General features: G+C 34.9%; 1 protein-coding gene across 3 annotated transcripts in view; it reads right to left on the bottom strand.

Moving 5' to 3' along the window:
• Nucleotides 1-13783, bottom strand: part of ATP8A1 (ATPase phospholipid transporting 8A1) — a 101182-nt gene that overhangs the window by 49225 nt on the left and 38174 nt on the right. For all 3 annotated transcript variants that reach the window (XM_036381478.2, XM_054514509.1, XM_036381477.2), the window contains 6 exons: nucleotides 12032-12137; nucleotides 10736-10818; nucleotides 10504-10553; nucleotides 5751-5820; nucleotides 4657-4741; nucleotides 1021-1160 (listed from right to left, as the gene is read on the bottom strand). In XM_036381478.2, coding sequence (XP_036237371.1) covers nucleotides 1021-1160; nucleotides 4657-4741; nucleotides 5751-5820; nucleotides 10504-10553; nucleotides 10736-10818; nucleotides 12032-12137 — 534 coding nt within the window. The remainder of the gene's footprint in view (nucleotides 1-1020; nucleotides 1161-4656; nucleotides 4742-5750; nucleotides 5821-10503; nucleotides 10554-10735; nucleotides 10819-12031; nucleotides 12138-13783) is intronic.

The raw sequence follows: 13783 nt of genomic DNA, 5'->3' as shown, positions 1-13783 counted from the left end.
ACTTTAAGCACTATTGGTCTAATGCACTTCTTTTTCTTATAAACTTAATAGTCATGGGACCTTTTTTTTGTTGAGGTAGTGAAGTCCTAACTTCATGCTTGGCTACTCCAGAAGCAGTGTTGTCAGAAACTTAAGGCTCTGCTCTTGTGATGCTGTTTCTGGGTACAAGCTTGCTTTACAGGCCTTCAATAAAACAGAGCCTGACAAAGTAGAACAAGTGCAACAGAGGGACACAAAAATAGCTTAGGGCCCAGAGCACAGCATATTAAGAGCACCTGAAGAAGTAGGATGAGTTTAACATGGGAAAAAAAGAAGACTAAGGGAGGGATTCCTTCTGCTAACTGAAGCTTGCAGAGCAGCCATTCTTCACCAAAATGTAGACTGCACAGTGAAAGAGCAAGAGGCACCAGACACATTCTGCAGCAAAAAAAAAAATTATTTCTGAAGAAGGAAAAAAGACTAAGTTGAACATCAAAAAAAATTTACCTGCTGCAGCTGGGGAAACTCCCTCCTTGTGGATACTCTAAACTTCATCAAAGTGTTGGGCAAGCAAAACTAGCCCTGCTTTAAACAGGGATTCGTGTCTATATGACTTCCTGAAGTCCCTTCCAATCTTGACTACTCCACTGTTCCAAGATCATTATATAATGAAGCAGATGTTGTTTATCTGTTCTTACAGTTTTTTACACACTAGAAGAACTCTGAAAAAAAAGCTTTCCAGAAGTTCAACCCACAATCGACACTTTCCAGCAAGGTAGCTACTCGCAGGAAAAACTTTGTCAGATTAATTGTTCCTTCATTTTGATTGTTTAAACCTCAAGGACTACCTGACACAGCTGTCAGTATATCACTAGATTTCTTTTATCTACCTAAGCGTTATTGCTCAAAATTGATTCACTTTTCATGGTATAGAAAATAAGAACAATAATTAAGAACTCACTCTTCTGCTCATCCCTCTGCCCACCCCATCCTCCCCCCAACCAACCCAAAGCCCAGAAAGCTACAACAAGCTGCACATACTTTTTCAATTAGTTCATAGCTCTCCTCAAGTTTGAGTACTCTGTTTTGTATAGCTGTAGAAGCACGGTGATAGACATCCAACCATTCTTGATAATCACTTTCTGAAATCTCAGCCACAGCAAAACACAGAGTTCTTAAGCCTAGAGAGAAAGCAGATAATGATTCAGTATTTGTTAGTCTCTTCCCTGATATGTCTGCAGTGAGTACCTTTTGAAAGTTGAAATTATTCTGTATTTTATGTATGCTTATGCCTGATTTCAAATTACTGCTGCATATCTTGAAAAACTTTTTAAATATACATAAAGTAAAAATAAACTATAAATAGCAGTTTATTCAACAGAGTAACAGTTTCTAAGAAGCTGAACGTAACAGAGATGATGTATTTCACTGGAAAAAAAGAGTAAATTTTTATGCAAGATTTGACTTAGTTTAAATTGTAAAAAATCATTAAAAAATCCCAACACTTGCTGAACAGGTATGTACCTTGAAACAATTACAGAGTAAAATTGTATTTCTGAGAAATACAATTTTATGTACTTAAAAGTTGCTATGCTGGAAGGAAGTAAAGTTAAAATATATCAGCACAATGTTACAACTGCCCTTTTCACCCCTCCTCAATATTCTTATGGAATTCTAGTTTGAAATTTATCATCTAGAAGCCAACTTTGAATCCCCTCATTTAACTTTCCCATCTCACAGATTGTTTCAGCTTTCCAAATTCTTAAAATAAAATCATTATGTACCATTTGGCAATTTTACTTACCAACCTTTGAGCTGGTTGATATTATTAACAGATTTTTTCCTTCAGCAAAAATCTGAATTAAGCATTACAGCAAGAATTTGAGACGGCATGATTTTAAGAAATATCTATTTTTTGACAACACATATTTAACACTCAATTTAAGTAGCTAGGTGTGAATTTTCTAACAGCTCATTTTCACGTATTACCAGATTTCTAGAGCATGAAGTTGACATAACTCTTTATATGCTAGCCACAGTTTGCAGGCCAGTAGATTTAGAAGGGGGGCAGGCAGGATTAATGTAGTTACCTTTGGTCACTTGCCCACTCTGCTCTAGGAGACAAACAGCACCACAACCAGGGATGCTTAAATATAACCTTTATTTGGTTACAGGTTTCTGGAGCATACAGCACAGCACCAGTGGCAATTTTGAAATTATTAGAGATTGGGCATGAAATAACACGTGTCTTAGATGTAAGAGTAATTTAGTATCTTCAGGATAAAAATCATGTGTAATGTGGGTATTCTGAAAACTAAACAGCATTAGGAACACAGTGTCTCACCATTTAGACTTAGAAGAATAAACTCAAGGCTGACAAATCAACTGATTTTTTTCTCTGCATAATAAGGATATGCTTACAAGGTCCAAAGCAATGAATATAGGTGAAGGGGAGGAAAGGAATCTACGTCTGACTAACAGTGATACTATTTCCCCAATGCTTTCAACATATTTTCCGCAGACAATAAAATGAAGAAGAGAAATCCAAGTGTATGAAATGGCAGCAGATAGTTTTTTCAAGGTATTTGTTTTCTCTTTTTAAATCACTGCCTAATTATACATTTTTTAAAATTTTTAATATGCTTCTTTTCATTGTGATTTAAAAGAATCTTCCAAATAAAACGTGGAAAACAAAATATCATTAAGCCCGGTTGTTAACAGACTGGAACAACACAGGAAAATTACAGAGGATTTTTCTATTTATCCAAGGAGGCATTAACACTCCAGCTTAATAAATGCTTACATATAAATGCCAGCCATGCTAACCACTTCATTTTTGAACAACACACCAAGAGCAGGCAGCAAATGCCAAGGACATACTGTCCTGCCACATGAAAGGATACTCATGAGAAACTTTGCAACATAGTTGGCTGCAATTTAAATCTGAAGTAAAAATAAATACCAAATTTTTAATCAATTCCAGAGATATGTGATTTTTTTAAAGATTGAATTTTATGATTTTTAAGAGTTAGAAATTCACTCTTCTGAACAGTAAATCTTTCAATCTGTTGAAAAGAAGGATACAAAAAATATCTGAATAAACTTCTTAATCCTTTTGTGTGTACAGTGCTTCTAAAGGCAGGTGGAATTTTTCACTTTTTATGAACTGATAGATAAGAAGTTGTACTACTGATGTAATGAGAATGGTAATTAAGAACTGGGTTGAAATTTTCACATCAATTCACACAGGACAGAAGACAGTGATCTAATTTGGTCTTTTCTGTAACCAAATATATACCTTATGACCCAAACTAACTTCACACCTAAGTAACTTTTTCTTGACTAATTCTGGTTAAGCCTTTCTAGAACCCCCAGTGTGTATCTGAGGCTTTTGGCTATACCATCAGACAAATTCTTTCAGGTATAGTTCTGCTTTCAACTTTATTGTAAAATCTATTCTAACTTTTAAAATTTAAAATTCTTTAAGACTAACCAAATGCTTCCTGCAGGATCTTGATATGAAAAACTAACAAAAGAGAGAGATCTGTGACTTGTTTCTGCTGTCACTGATAGAACCAAGAGAGTGAAGCTGCTTAATACACTAGCAAAAACTCTAAATTCCATGATAAACCAGAAGACAAAAACTAGAGAAGTCATATGCATGACAAAAAAAATGACCTTTCATGATAACAAGATTATCTGGCCAAAGAACAGTTAACAAAACATAAGCATTGTTTTTTAGTTTCCTTCCCAGTGTAAGTTTATTTTTAAGACACATTAAAGATAATTTTAATGTTCTAGTAGCAGTGTGTTAGAAAAATAAAGTAGAAACTCTACAGTTCAGAATCCCATAACTCTTATAATTCTGCTTCCAACTCCTCTCTACCAACTCATTGATAAATTGTAACATTATGATACTGCACAGTACAACACTTAAATCCTCCTGAGATACTAAGGGGGTACGGCATTGAACATCTAGGAGCTGTGCACAAACGTTTCTACATTCTGCTTTTCTCATCACATCTGTACTGTGAAATCCAATATAATTAAATAACTAACTGGCTGCTTGTATCAATCATCTTAATTTCACAGTCTTTTAAATTTAATTTACTATTCCTACTTCACAAAGCCTCACAGAGAGGTTCCCCACCTCTGGCAACTGTTTTGTAAAAGCAATTATTAAGACTGCAGACACCAAAACAAATCATATGGACACTGGCAATCTCCCTCATTGGGACTGGTGACAGAAACAATACAGCTAAAAGCTACCTTAAAAGCACTGCACTAATAATTTCCAACCATCTTTACTTTGGCTACTTCTTTCTGTGTGCCCATCCTACAGCATCACTGGGTATGGGACATGAAAGCAACCATGGGAAATGAGATCTTCACAGAAACAATGTGCCATGTGTTTGCTCTCTGGAAAAATATGCTTTGGTTAAAAGAGTCTACTGTATACTCTGTGGGTGTGTGGCTTGTTTTTTAGGGTTTTTTTTAAGCATGAACTTATTACTGAAATTTCTTAGGAAGAAGAAGACTTTTCTTAAGGAGACATTGCTAAAACATAACTTTCAAACAACATGAGTAAAACACTACAGCAAGACAAAATTTAAAAAATGGGAATTTGAGCAGTAACTGAATTTAATATTTATTTTTATACTGAATAATATCACCCACCTTCTGTAGCAAACTGCTCTAGATGTTTTAAGGTAATTTCTTTGTATTTTGAACTTTCAGCAAGACGGTCATAAATTACAGTATCCTACAAAACAAATAAATATAGCTCAGAACACTTTAATAGAAAAATTATTTCTGTTTTGGGTAGACAATACAAATCATGTAGGAAAATGGCTGAAAAATAGACCTGTATTATTTAAGTATCAAAAATTAATAGACATAATCTTATTTCAAAAGTTAAAGAAGGACTTCTTAATCCTCAGATTTTCTAAATTTTAAAATTCTGCTATAACGCAGTCTTTTTCTTCTACATTTTTGGATCTTATTTCCCCTTATTTTGAAAAGTGCCATAATGCTGTTCTCCTCTTTTAATATTGTGCCCACAAAGTAACATTAGTGCTTCATAACTGACATTCTCAGACTTTTTGTAGCCAGCTTAATACATGGAAGATTAACAATAGGTTTGGTTTGTTTTTTTTTTTTTTCCCCTAGAGATGACAAAAAATGGACATTTATATTCAAAAACTTCCTTTCCTTAAACCATTCTGGAACTGGATTTCAATTCCTTCCTCCTCAAACGTGACTTGACATACAGACTGAGAACTAATGAGCAACTCTCCATTCCCCTATGCATTATGATAAGATACCTTCTCACAGGTCCTGCTTTAGGAAAATTTACTTCTGTGTAATGTCAATGGCTGGCTAACACTCCCAACTAGTCAGTTCTGCTATATTACTATCTCTATCTAGTGATCCATGCCCAGCTACTCCAGCAAGTAATTAATACATGTTCATCCATTTTCTTGGGAGTACAGAAGGAAGCAATTATTAGGAAACATAAAGGTATCAGTCCAGTACAAAGAATAGGATGAACAGGTCTGTCATACCTTCATAGGAAGTTAGTAAAAAAAGACATTAACTAGTTCATCACATTGAACAGCTACATAGCAAAACAATGTAAATTGAAAGAGGAACATCAACATTCCTTCCCCTACATTTTCAATATTTTGAGTGCAGTTATTACAATCTTTTGCTTTTGTATTTTTATTGGTAGGATGCATTCTTTGTTACAGTGAAAAAAGAATAAAACTCACAGCTCCTTTGCAGTAGAGTCTTAACTTCCCTGATGGTGTGCGAACTATCACTGACATTCTCTTCCTAGTGCTGAAAGAGAAATAAATTCTCTATATAAGGCAGTTCATAAATATAAGCATTTACCAATATTTTACCTAATAATATCAATATATATCTTACATTACACAAAGAATAAAAAGTCAGTGCTATCAATTCTGAATTATGCTCTCAGCTGACTGGGACGGAAAACAGTTTTAGTGTCTTCCAACTAAAATGAATGCTATTTTTCTGTGCATACTTCTGTAGGCCTTTTTCCCATTAAAATGATATTAAGAATTTTCACCTTCATCTAAATACTGCATGACAAAAAAGCACCTTAAAGCACAAAGCACTTATCATGAATATCATAAAGAGGTAGTGTATCATGGACTGTTTCAGTTTTTTCTTCCTTCCTTTCCAGCCAGCCAGAGTCGATCATACACTGTATTGTGCTGTAATCCCATTACTGTTATCCCAGAGTTTCATTTATCATGCAAAGTTTTCAGCATGCTAAGAGCTGGAAAGGGGCTGGACTAATTTTAACTACTCTCTGGCTCTCAGTTGTTAATAAAATCCAAGTTATTTTCTCTTTTGTCCACATAACTGAGGTAGAAATTGGAAGAAAACATGGAGAAGACTGTCACGGTCTGCCTTCTGTCTTCTTCCCTTTGAGGTTTGCCAACAAGCATTCTTTAGGTGCAAGATCATGTCCTGTCAAGATGTGTATTTATATCATAAGTCTTTCAAATTTCAATTTATAAATAAATCTACAGAAACTATTCAGGGAGGAAAACACTTCTCATAGAACAGTTCACAGTAAAACAGAGATGGAAACACATGGTCCTTTAACAATTTTGGTTCCAGTTGCAACTGGATCCCATTTATACATCATCAAGGAGCATTATTGTATAAATGGTTCCTGAAGTTCAGACTCCCATGGAAAACATCCTGTAATTGGAATGTGGACATAGGTGAAGGAAAGAAATTTGTAATTATAGGTGAAGTAACAGGCTGAAGAGTATCTTCAGGAAAATATTTTCTAATTTCTCCTGGGTGTGCACTCTGTTTCAAGTAAAAATTTCTGAAAAGAAATATTAAATGACATTGTTACTGTGAATACTGCACAAAAGCCCATACAAAGCCATTAACTACTGCAACTTCTTTTCCATTTCATCTCTAAAACTCAGATAAGTAGAATTCCAAAAAACCTTTAGACGGTGTCCAGTTGTGAATCTACTTAGACAACACTGGAGAAATAAGGATCATCTAAACTACAGTTAAGCTGCCTAAAATAAAAGCATGTCTCAGATCCATATTGATTCCAGTCAAGACCATCTAGCTTCTGCTATTGAATTCATTACACTTGCCTGAATGTTCAATTCAGAAAGAGTGAAGGAATTACAGTAGGTTAGGGGGTGTATAAAACAATAATTTGATCTATTTACCCTTGACAGGTAAAAACTCAGCAGTTTTGTACTTGTCTTGCAATACCAGAAGATTGCAACCTTGAACTCCTGTATGGAGCTGCATATTATTCTACTGAAGATGTATCAAAGAATAACCAATGACTTCCTGTAGCATTCTGAATTTTAGCTACACAGACAGATACTGAATCTTGACTGACATAAACTTTCTTAGTAAAACTGCAATAAAGCTAATGACCAAGAGTTACTGTCAAGGACTTCTAACTTCTTAAAAATCTTTTTATGGCAGTGACAGTTTTATTTCCTTTTCCTGGTGAACTACAGTAAGCCACTAAATTCCACTACTACAAATAACTGTAATTGTGAGACCACTGTTTTCTTCTGTTTATTCTCTGTCGAAGCAATGTGAGCAGCCATAAAGATGAACTGGTTACAATGGGAAAAATACTCAACAGAAGATGTTTGCTGAAATAGTGACTTCCTAACAGAAGATGTCTCCTGAAATAGAGAAAATGCCTGGAAGCCTAGAAATTGGAGGCATCCTGAGATACCATCAATATGCACAAAACTTAACTAGAATTTTTTGTCTGGAAAAGGAAGAAAATATAAGAAATTCGGAATTGACAAAAATCTGTAAAAATAAAAATTTGCCTTGGAGAAAAGAACCCACCATCATCTACTGGCAGTCCCAAGTGAAATACAGAAATTAGGAGCATCTACTGATTGCGGAATGTGGTTGTGTCCTGCATTTCCTTATGTCTGCGCCCCACACAAATGACTTACCAGAGAGTCAACCCCAACACAAAGCCTCTCTAAGAGTCAGCCCCAAGCAAATCATCCTCATCCTCATCCCCAAGCACACCCTCAAGGGTGTGATTGTATACATTCCTTTGCTAACAGTAATCTTTAATAATCAATTAAAAAAAAAATAGGTAAAAAAGCCTCCATGTCCTTGGGTGCTATGGAATCCTGCAAACCCACTGTTGTGATCTCTATGGACCTGCAGGCTGGGTAACCTCTTGTGCTGCTACTAAGAGGGAGAATAGCTGGTAATTCCCAAGGAGTTGCAGTGGAATTATAAATAGACAGAAGCGTCTTAAAGAGACAGAAATACTTCCCTCAGTCACAAGATTTGCCAAGCAGCTCTTGGTAGGTCCAGTTACTCTACCACCTGACTTGACTTAGGATTAAACAACCACAGAAAACAAACACTGCTACAGAGGTTTTGGTGCCTCCTCTGTCAGCCACTCACTCTTTTTTTACTTTTAGAAGTATCATGTCTTCAGTCACAAAATCAATGTGTTCTGAAGCTTTCTGAATGGATGAGAGGAGGTAAGGCCCCCAAATGCTCTAGGATGCCTTCTGTCTGCCCAGTAGAACAGCTAAGACAATGTGGATTACTCATGAAACCAATCACACAGGAGAGACTAATCAATGTATGAATTACAGGTAAATACTGTAAATACAGGTAAATACTTCTCTTTTCACAGGCACAAGTGTAATCACTGAAAAAAGAGAATATCAGAAGTGACAAGCCTACCAAGTATTCCTACAAATTCTACTTCTGTAACATGCTTCTCTGTAAGACTGTCCTATCAAATCTTGATGCTGTTGCACTCTACTTGCAGAAGAGTCTTTATCTAGCCTGTACTGGAAAGTGGAGAGGAATTCATTGGCATTTTTTCTGGGAAAAACTTGGAACACCTGCAAACTCTTAACTCAACACTTTATTCAAAACAGATTACTTCTCTGAAGGTACATGCTCCTACCCATACAAATAGTGTTGTTTTGGAGCCAAAATTTCTCTTGCTGTGGAACACGGGTGACCTCTAGTGCTTCCAACAAGTCAACTCCAAGCACAGCTAAATATTGGAGAATAAGAACAAAAACATCTATAAAAACTGAATACTTAACAAAATTCTGGGATCAGTATCCACCAAAAAACTTATACCTCTGAAGGTTGAGATTTAAAAGCAATTCTCCCACCTCCATAAAGTATCACAGTTTAAATTACAATTTTAGACTTATGCAGAAGTTTGAAAAAAATCGATGGAATCAAGACAAAGATCAAAACCAGAAACAAAGTAGCAATCCTTCACTGCTACTCCAGTAACACAGTATGAACTTTCACAGAAGTCAAATTAACAGCAATGCACTTTGCACTACATACTTGCTAACTTACAAGAAAAATAAAATGCAAGCAAATGCCTGCAAAAAAATGAAAACATGACATAAATCTAAAAAATTCACCTATGCCCTCTACAATATAAAAAAACCCCATTAATTGCAAACAGACGTTAAAATAAATTCAAAACTATAAAAATTACTTTCTGTTGAATCATTCACTGTTTCATACTATTATTGCTATTACTATAACTTTAGGCAACTACTCTGATTTCAAACAACTTATACATCTTCAGTCTCTCATGCATTGGATTGTTTCATTTTTTCTCTTTTTTTTTTTTGTTTTGTTTTTAGCTAATCTTAAGGGAAATATAATATGACAGGAAGGAAAACAACAATCACTTTCCACAGGCACAATTATGACTAATCATTTTAAGAAAAAAAGGAACTTCCTCTCCATGCAAATCTCTTCCTTATCCTGTGCCAAAGTAAGCAATAGGCCTACACAAACATTTAGAACACAGACAGCATACCCAGATACAATATATACAGCTCTACATAAGAATTGAAACTGCATCCATATTTCTTATGGGTACATTTATAACTCCAAGAACTTTAACAGAGAATTTTTACTGAAAGCAAAAGATGTGATAAATTCATATCCCAAGTAAGCCAACTGGTCAACTGCTGTAGTGATGCTGCTCAGAAGATAATGAGTCTCAGTGTAGAGTACTTAAACAAGCCATAATTATACGAGTATATTTAAGGTCAAATGCAAAATTTAATTTATCAGTCATGATAAATACACTTACTTTTTAACAAATCATATGGTGTCAGGGCTTTCAGAAATACATTTAGAAGTTTGAGTACTTTCCTATATTATTTTCCACAGATATTTTTAAAGTTTTGATATCAAAGTTTTTTTTTAATCTTTGAGCAAAGGCAAAAGTGAAAAATACTAGTCACTATGTAGACAACAAGAAAAAAAAGCCTCCAAAAATGTTTTACAATAAACCAGGTAGTGGAATCTTAATCACGTACTCTGCTTTGTCTATAGTGTGTTTACATATTACACAGATACAAGCTACACAGCCTGCATATTTTACCTGTAAAAATATATAAAGTGTAAGCATTTTTATCCAAGTGTCTAAGTATTTTCACAAAAAGACACCAAGTACAAATTTACCTTGTAAATTCCAGGACATTTAGCAGTTCATATCTCTCTTCCTGTCCCAGCTGAAGAATAAAAAAACACACCAGAAGGGTAGGAATTAAAAAAAAAAAAAATCTTCAGCAAAAGAACCAAAACCAACTAAACAACATGTCAACACAAATATATCATGATGAAGTTATTCAGATTATTTAAACTAAAGCATAAGCAAATACAGTAAATTATAATGCTACTCCAAATTACTTACAGATTCAATGATTACTGAGTCAGGTGTCCTTCCAGTGAATACAAAACGAAGATTCCTGGCTGCTCTGACCAATGCTCCTTCATCTGCAGCAAGTTCAATAGTTATTTTACAAATGTACCAGAAAACTGTTAATCATGATTTAATCAACACAGTCGAGGCTTTTCTACTTTTCACTTCCTTTTTCCTTTATGGATTTTAAGATTAAATGTGGTGCTGGAAAGAACTCCTTGCTTCTCCTGTGAAAACTGATGAAATGAGTTTACAGTTCAGAGAAAATAAGCCCTGAAAGGAACACACCTCTCAGCTCAGTAATGAGAGCACCCTTGTCAAAGCACCTAGGTTAGCACCTTCCTCAGGTCACTGGACAACGTACAATGCTTTTTCTTTAAGTTCTGGTTTGGAAGAGATGAGTGGTAAGTCATTCCTGTAAATAACAGATAACTTCAATGCCTATATTCAGGAAACCAGCAACCAAAATCCAAACATCTCCAAAATTCATCAGCTGTCTCCAAGTGGCTCAGGATGTCAGAATGGAGTTTGCTTGCAATGCCCAATGAAACAGTGCCATGACCCAGTGAACTTTACTTATGGCACTACCTCTGCCCTTGTCTTTCAGCTATTGAAGGACAGGATTCACACAGGTAGCCACCTAGAAGCTGAGGAGCCAAGGAAGAACCTCTGCACTTCAGGTAGTTTTTCCCATCACAAATTGTAACATATTAGTTATTGCAAAGCTGAGCATATTTTAATCATTCTGCCTTGCTTAGTAATTTCCTGAATTCAGAAATTGTCTGTGAACCACAATAGGCTTGAAACAAAACTTTTGCACAATAATCTTTTCTCAACCCTTAACAGAATTTATCACAACTTCTATCCAATTAAAAACCTTTCTGTTTTGATTACACAACCTGTGTTTTAAATCAGTATCATGGTTACCAAGTACAGAATAGGCTTATAGAATGAGCAAGGACATCAGTTTGTGTCCTGATTTGATTTTATTTCTTCTGAGCACTTCCTTTAGAACTCCACAGCAATCTAACAACATCGTAGCAGTGCGGTATAGTTACTGATTCTTTGCCCTTACATAATCCCCGTAACATTCAAATGTATTTTCTAATGAAAATTAAAAAAGTCTAAATCCTTTTTTAAAAAACTGATTTTAGCTGATACCAATTAGTTTTTGAGGGATAAGTTCGGGGTTTTTTTAATTTCGGAAGATTCTTCAAACGCAATAAACTGAGTAAAATTTGCTTGTTGAGTTGACAGAATATGTTCACTGAATTATTTGAGTCTCACCTGGAGATGCTGCTTGATATATAATTTTATCACCTTCTCTTTCTGGAACTGCTGTATGACACACTGCCATCATTGTCAAGAACTCACATATTATAGGCGCAGTTGGCTAAGAAAAAAAATAGTTCGGAGTGTGATTCATCATTTAAGCAATAAACAACCAAAATGTAATAATAGATATAGACAAATAACAGCCCACAAAAATTTAATGAAAGGTACCTCTTTAAGTACTATCTGTAAACTAATTTCAGCATGCACATACTAACTTACATACTGCTCTACTTACATACTGGTTATATAAATAGAATTTAGTGGCATTTGCTACCATAACAATCAAGATTAGATAACCAGGAACATGGAACAGTTCAAATAATTACTTTTTAGGGAAGGTAAGTATGAATGATGTATTGAAAGAATTTTACTTTATTCACAGAAGTCTCTTTGGATGTTGTAATTTTTACTAAAAAATAGTCTCTTTTACTTTTGCCTAGTACAGTATTTGACAACACTTCTTGAGAACCTTTAGAAAGATGTAGCAAACAAAAATCACATGGAAAATATTGCAATATCAGATTGCTTTAAAGATGAATATATCAGGCACTTCAAATGTTAAAAGTGGAAACAATTTATTTAGCCAAAAGAGGGGAAAAGAAACATAGAAGCAGAACAGTTGATTGGACTTGACAAATACAGCTAAGAACCTTATTACTGCAGCTGGCATTTACAAAATGAATAAACTGACTGGTTTAAAAGAAACCCCAGCATTCCCTGTAAGTGAGCTCAAAGCAGCTGCCACCTCAGCTGAGGGTTTCTTGTAGCATGCTTACAGTATTTCAGTTTTGTATTTCAGACTAAGAATAACATTACAATTACTCTATAAAATACAATAATCTCTGAAAACCTAATTTAATTTTTTAGTGCAAAAACACTAATGGGAGCAAGTTCTTATTCTCTTCCACTGACAGCCCCCAGATCCTCTAAGATGTTTTCACAAAGCTGAATTACAAATTCTTTTCCAAAGCACTTCTGAATACATTTAATATACAGTATTGAAACCTCTCTTTGAATGTGTACTTGAATTTTTAAGATGCATACAGACACATTTTTATAGCATGCTTATATTATATATACTTGATAATACATATCTACCAGAAAAAGATGCTTCACTGTCTGTCAGTTAAACTGGAACTAGCCTCTTGCAAGGACAAAATTTAAGAAAAGAGCAATTTACTTTAACTCTTCAAAAAGAGAACAAACAGTTACACTGTTTAAAGTAGGTGTTGGTTATGACAAGGTAAAAAATCTCTTGCACAAATAAAAAGCAGAAAGTGGTAATGATGGTACTGTTTCCTAATCAGATAATAAATAACTGGTTATTTTTCGAGAAATGTATTGTCTCTTTGGGGCAAATATAAATCTCCAAAATGCCTCCCTCATGTCATCATCTGAAGATCTAACCTTATGGAAGCATGCACATAAACCCAAGGCATACAGTTAACTCCTGACTCCTGTCCAAGCCCAGGGAAGTCATGTCAGGGTGTTAAGTTAACTTGGCTTATCCTGAAAGCTTTATTGGATGTTACGACATCATCTGAACAGCAGGAGCACCAGTAAAACACTCAGAGAAAGAAGAACACAAGACTACTCTAAACTCGTAACATCTGAACCATAGCATCAAAACAAAAAAGGAGGGGAGAAAATAAGGGTTGGATCTAATTAACATATATCAGTAACAATTACAAAAGTATTCATGAG

The sequence above is a fragment of the Molothrus ater genome, chromosome 4, assembly GCF_012460135.2.
Source record: "Molothrus ater isolate BHLD 08-10-18 breed brown headed cowbird chromosome 4, BPBGC_Mater_1.1, whole genome shotgun sequence".
Classification (NCBI taxonomy): domain Eukaryota; kingdom Metazoa; phylum Chordata; class Aves; order Passeriformes; family Icteridae; genus Molothrus; species Molothrus ater.
The sequence above is the reverse complement of the archived record's forward strand: the minus strand, read 5'-3'. Positions and strand labels throughout refer to the sequence as shown.